Source organism: Galeopterus variegatus, unplaced genomic scaffold (assembly GCF_000696425.1).
Source record: "Galeopterus variegatus unplaced genomic scaffold, G_variegatus-3.0.2 Scaffold2640, whole genome shotgun sequence".
Lineage (NCBI taxonomy): Eukaryota > Metazoa > Chordata > Mammalia > Dermoptera > Cynocephalidae > Galeopterus > Galeopterus variegatus.
The window spans coordinates 258,010-263,876 of NW_007728751.1; the positions used below are offsets into that span (position 1 = coordinate 258,010).

A 5,867-nucleotide genomic window follows, 5' to 3' on the forward strand; every position below is an offset into this window, starting at 1 on the left:
CACCTCGCTCAGCCAGTGAGCGGGAACCGGTCTGTATGTGGGATCCGAACCCTCGGCGGGAGCACCGCTGCGCTCCCAAGCAGCGCACTGTAGCAGTGCGCCACCGGGCCGGCCCATTTTTTTTTTTTTTTTTTTTTTAAATTTCGTTCTCAAAGAGGAAATTTATGTATTCTTGATTCTAAATGTAATCATGATTTCTTTTGTCACAGAGAGGGACATGGTGTCCCATTCCCATTCTCGATCCTGCCCCCACATAGTGGCCACAGGTAAATATATTCTACTCCCCAAAGGCCACTGTGCTCTGAGACCCAGAGGCCAGTCCTTTCAGTTCCTTTGCACCCTGCGATCCCTTGAGCACTCTGCCTTCTTCTCACTGCCATCTCCGAGAGATTCAATCACAAAGTATGAACTTGAGCTCTGTCTCTCCTTACGTACAAAGAAAGCTGGACAGATTCTGAGGAACTCCTATAAAGCCCCAACTCTTTTTTTACACATACATCAGTTACATTTAAATTATTTACTGAATCTGCAAATAAAGCCATAGTAATGCTTTGTGAATTTTACAACAGTTTTGCATCATATAAGATATATAATTGGTGGGGGGTTTTTTGTTTTGTTTTGGCACTGTACTGCAAGAGCAAAAAAGGTTATTTCAACAGTATACTGAAAATCTCAGGATTCAAATCAAAACATTCTTAACAATCACTTAAAGTTTAAAAACTATATACATTGGGGCCTCATAATGAAAACTGGTGAGGGAGGTAGAAGTTAACATTTGTGTAATTAGTTATGCAATGTGAAAATTTGGTGATATATATAATTACATTTTAGAAATTATAATTTAACCCACGGTGTTTTAAATTCTAAGTAATTAGCTGATATGATGGATATTAATCTTTATTATGAAGGTATCTTATCATACAATACTAATAGTAAGCACTTTTATATACTTTTATGTACTTTAGTCACAAAAATGTATTTCAATGATGATAACATAATATTTGGCTATTTTAAGAAGCAGTACTTTTTCCTTACTGGTAACATTTTTTTCTTTTTGGTCCAATTCTTTTGGGCCTGTAAGTTCTAGAAAAAAATCTATTATATTAATTTTAAAATATTTTTATGTAATAGAATTGCTTGATCCAGTGTGTCCAGTAGAGGGCCCCTGAAAACAGCATAGGTTTTATCTTAGATTTGTCAGAATGGAATCTTGTATCTTTTCTTCATACTTCTACCATCCTAAATGACACACCAAACACATTCAAGATACATAATGATGTACTTGTGAATTTTAAAGTCTTTTCCCCATGTACCACACCCAATCATAGGAAGAAAAAACTGTTACCTTGTTGCAAACATTGCTCTCAGGGATGAGAAAGTTGCAGCATCTTCTTTCAAAGCCTTCAGCTCATTTCTGAGCTTCGTCATAGTTTCAGTCACCATCGCTTTTTCATTTTCATACTTGTTCTTGAGATTAGCTAGTGCCACCTCGGCTGTCTAAAGCAGAAAAAAATCACAATGCTTATAATTTTTATAGCACGAAAAATCTATCACAGAGACTTCTTCATGCTGGGTCTACTGTTTTCTTTCATGTATGGTAAGCCAAACTGATTTGGTTAAATTTTATATAAACATATATATGTACTTTGAACATAGGGAAGTTTTTCTTTAATGTCAAAATGTGTTGTGAATTCATAATGTGGTTAAATTGCCCTAGAACTTAGCTGTAAGCCAGAGTCAGTATCAGGAGCTAAGGGACTGATAGGAGATCAATTTAATGCAGAATGTTGAAGGTGTGGGATTTTAAGACAAGGAGAGAACCAAAATAAAACTTTATACAAGAAGAATTTTATCAAGAAGTTAGTAGGCTGGCTGGTTAGCACAGCGGGTTAGAGCATGGTGTTAAAATATGAAGGTCAAGGGTAGGATCACCCTACAGGCTAAAAAAAATTTTTTTTAAAAAGAATTAAAGAAGAATTTTATCAAGAAGTTAGTAGGCTGGCTGGTTAGCACAGCGGGTTAGAGCATGGTTTTAAAATATGAAGGTCAAGGGTAGGATCACCCTACAGGCTAAAAAAAATTTTTTTTTAAAAGAATTTAAAAAGAATTTACTAGAAAAGAGCAGCTTCCTGGGGCCGGCCCGTGGCTCACTCGGGAGAGTGCGGTGCTGGAATTTAATTCTTCATAATCTCCGTAAAAGCAGAGATTCCAAAATGCTGAATGATTTAAAATATTTGTTTGAATTTGGGATTTGGGCATGTCTAAACTTTCTGGAATTAATAGTGTTTTAAATCAAGAGCTAGCCTGGCATATGGTAGGAAGTAAAAAACACACTGACTGAATCCATGCATAAAATCAACATATATTTAGGGACTGCCTGTTTGATGCATAGCACATGGTATGCATATTGAATCCAAGCAGGAAACACACTGTTTTTACAAACTATAAAATAGAACTTTTCAGAGTGTGTAAAAATATCCAATACTAATGAAAAAGCTCATTACTAATGGGATTTCCCAGGAACACTACCATGGTTTTTAACATTTCTTTTTGTGCTTGAAACAGACAACTTCAACTCAAAGTGCCAACTTCTACAGAGATAGATGGTTTCTTTTAAGATTAAACCATTGTTGGAATGGGGTAGTTTGTTAATGCTTTGGTTCCAAAGTAGTTTCTTACTAGTTTTGTTGAATTTAAATTCAGATTAAAATGAGAAGTTACTCATAAAACACTTTGTTTTGTACTGCTAATACTCAATGGAATCTTCAGAAATATTATAAATTCAGAAAATTATCTAGAATGCAGAAATTGACCTAGGAAAAAATGTGAGTTGCTTTGTGTTTAAAAATTTTAGACACATATTCATTTAGAACAGATAATTAAGTTTAAATTGTGAAAACATAGATGTAACAAATTTGTAAGCCAATAGTCACATAGGCAGTATCTAAGGGGAGGAGAGCAGGAGACAACAGAAGAGCTAGATCTGAAATAGATGTACAAACCCATTTATTACTTGTGAGAAATACCCCAAAGGACTCAGCTTTGTTTATAGATTTGTTGGCCCATGAAAAAGCTTTTTCAGAATTAAGTAATTTTAGGGGCCAGGCCCGTGGCTCACTTGGGAGAGTGCAGTGCTGATAACAAACACCAAGGCCATGGGTTCGGATCCCTATATAGGGATGGCCGGTTTGTTCACTGGCTGAGCGTGGTGCTGACGACACCAAGCCAAGGGTTAAGATCCCCTTACCAGCTGCAGTGCTGATAACAAACACCAAGGCCATGGGTTCGGATCCCTATATAGGGATGGCCGGTTCGTTCACTGGCTGAGCGTGGTGCTGACGACACCAAGCCAAGGGTTAAGATCCCCTTACCAGTCACCTTTTAAAAAAAAAATTAAGTAATTTTAAATATCTATAACCTATTAGATTTGCTGACATCTGTATTCACATTTTCCACACACTACAAAGTTGACTTTGTAAATATAAAAAAAAATCTTATTTCCAGCCACAGAGACCCTCACAAGGTCCCTCCTGTGCCTCTCAATCTACTGTTCTTTCTATCTGGAATTATTTCCTCCTCTGGAAAACAACTCCTTATCCTTTAAGAACAAACTCAACTATAATTGCTTCTGTAAAGTCTTTTCCAACTCCTCTAGGAAACATTACTTGCCTCCTCTGCAATGTTTCCATAACTTGGATCACGGCATGTATAATATCAAACTGTAATTATTTGTATTCTAATATCCCCAGTAGGGTGTGAGTCCTCTTCTGGAAGGTGGAGACTATTTATTAGTCTTTGAATCTTCAGTATCTCACACAGCTTAGTACTGTGAAAGTTGTCAGAATAAAAATGGAGCTGTTTATATGGAAAAAAAAAAAAAAAACTCTGACAAGTAGAGACAGGAAATGCAAAAAGGCGGGGATCGAGGGGTGCTTCTCATGCATGCATGCCTGATAATGAGAACCATCACTAAGGACTCTGCAAAAACCACAACCCTGCACAGAGGTCATCACAACCTTACACACAAATACTTCTGCCCAGCAACTGCCTGTCCAACCTCAAGCTGGCATCAACCTTGTTATTGATCCTTGTAGCCAAGGATAACTATCCTCAAACAATTATGTAATCCTCCATCATTTTTCCTTTAAAAACCTCTATCTTCCTTTACCTCCCTGAATAAGTGCATAGTTTACTATGGCATGCTATTCCCATTGCATTGCTCTATCCCTGACTAAACTGATTATTCTTTCAGAAAACCTCTCTGTTATTTAGGTTAACAGTAAATAGATGATGCTTCATGAACATTTATTTATTTCATCAGAAGACACCATGCCTATGAAAATATCCCAAAGTATATTAGATTAGTAGAGAATGTAGAATATCTATTTTAAAACAGGAAGATACCCTTTTTTCCCTAACCACAGAATTCTTACCTTAGCTTTAACATTAACATTCCACAATACCTAAATATAATGGATGTCATCTGTTGATACTTGAGTCTATTTATGGCACATAAGCATCACAGCAATAAGCCCAACATCATTAAATTGTGTACCAAATGTATGGCTAGAATTGTGTTTTCATTTAATTTACTGACCCAACACATGCTGTAACTCTAACATAATGCAACTTGTACCACAAAGCACTGTGAAAAGAAAAATTCATCTAGGAATGCTTTGTTCTGCTATGAATTCCTATGGCACTGTTTATACCACTCTAAAGTGCTTGATATGTCCTATCCTATAAATTGTTATAGGCATGTGTTGAATTCTTGCTAGATTATTAGTAACATCTTTTTGCATCCCTACTTACTACCTCCCACAAAATGTTATCAATTAACGCTGGTTCACAAATTAGTCTCTCTTGACTAATCGGCTACATTTATCTGTTTCGGTTAAGCATCTTCACATTTTTATAGATCTATGTTTCTGAGTAGTTAATATTCAACCTTCAGGAAGAAGGCAGAGAAATTATCTGAATGGCTTCACCAAGAATGCCCCAGGATATTATGTCCTTGAAAAAGGTTGTATAAACCTTATCTAACATGGTATTGGTTATTTATGGCCACTCAATCATTGGGTCTTTGGATTATAGCAGAGTTGTGGTAATAAATTCCTTCATTCTGATCTCAGATTGGAATAAGAGCTCACAAATTCTTATTTGTCCTAATCTTTTCTATTTCCCCAAAGTGATGGCACAAAATAAAGTTCTATTTTGCCTTTAGATTTATATAAAACATGTTTATAGTGCAAAAAATATTATTGCTTATGGTAGAGATGTCCAATTTATACCAATGGATTTATGGGCACTGAAGATGAAGACTAAAAAGCTGCGCTGCAGATGACATCATAACAGGTGGTTTCCCCCAGATGAAGGCAAAAGCAGCCGGCACCCTGAATCTGAAATTAACACTCATTCTTCAAAGAGCAAGAACTCTGATGCTGTACACTGGCACTGCTTGCGTTTGCAAGAAGGTATCTGATGCCTTGATGCTTCTCTTCTACCAACACCAACATTTATTCAGCATCCTTTTCAAATAAGTATCCTTCAAGGCTCTCTTTTTAGATAAACTAAACAGAGGTTAAAAGTGTTTTCCTATCTATATTTCACAGCATTCCCACTTTAGTAAAACTCAAGAGTGGAAAACAAATTCAGTCATCAAGATCTAGGAATTAGTCAGGTAGGTTCATGTTGTAGCATTCTTATTTATTCCAGAAAGACAAGATGTATGGTTAGGAAAAACTCCCTATTGCTTAAGCTCTGACCCAAGTGAATTAACATCCCAAATGAACCTAAATTTCGGATATGTGGTCACTGGTAGAGCAAGAGCTCATTCTTATTCTTTCTCTCTCTCTCTCTCTCTCTCT

The 5,867-nt window shown here is 36.4% G+C and overlaps 1 protein-coding gene across 1 annotated transcript in view; it reads right to left on the minus strand.

Moving 5' to 3' along the window:
- Positions 1–5,867, minus strand: part of BICD1 (bicaudal D homolog 1 (Drosophila)) — a gene marked incomplete at its 5' end in the record, with an annotated part of 62,602 nt that overhangs the window by 39,354 nt on the left and 17,381 nt on the right. The window contains one exon of the mRNA XM_008582491.1: positions 1,346–1,497. Coding sequence (XP_008580713.1) covers positions 1,346–1,497 — 152 coding nt within the window. The remainder of the gene's footprint in view (positions 1–1,345; positions 1,498–5,867) is intronic.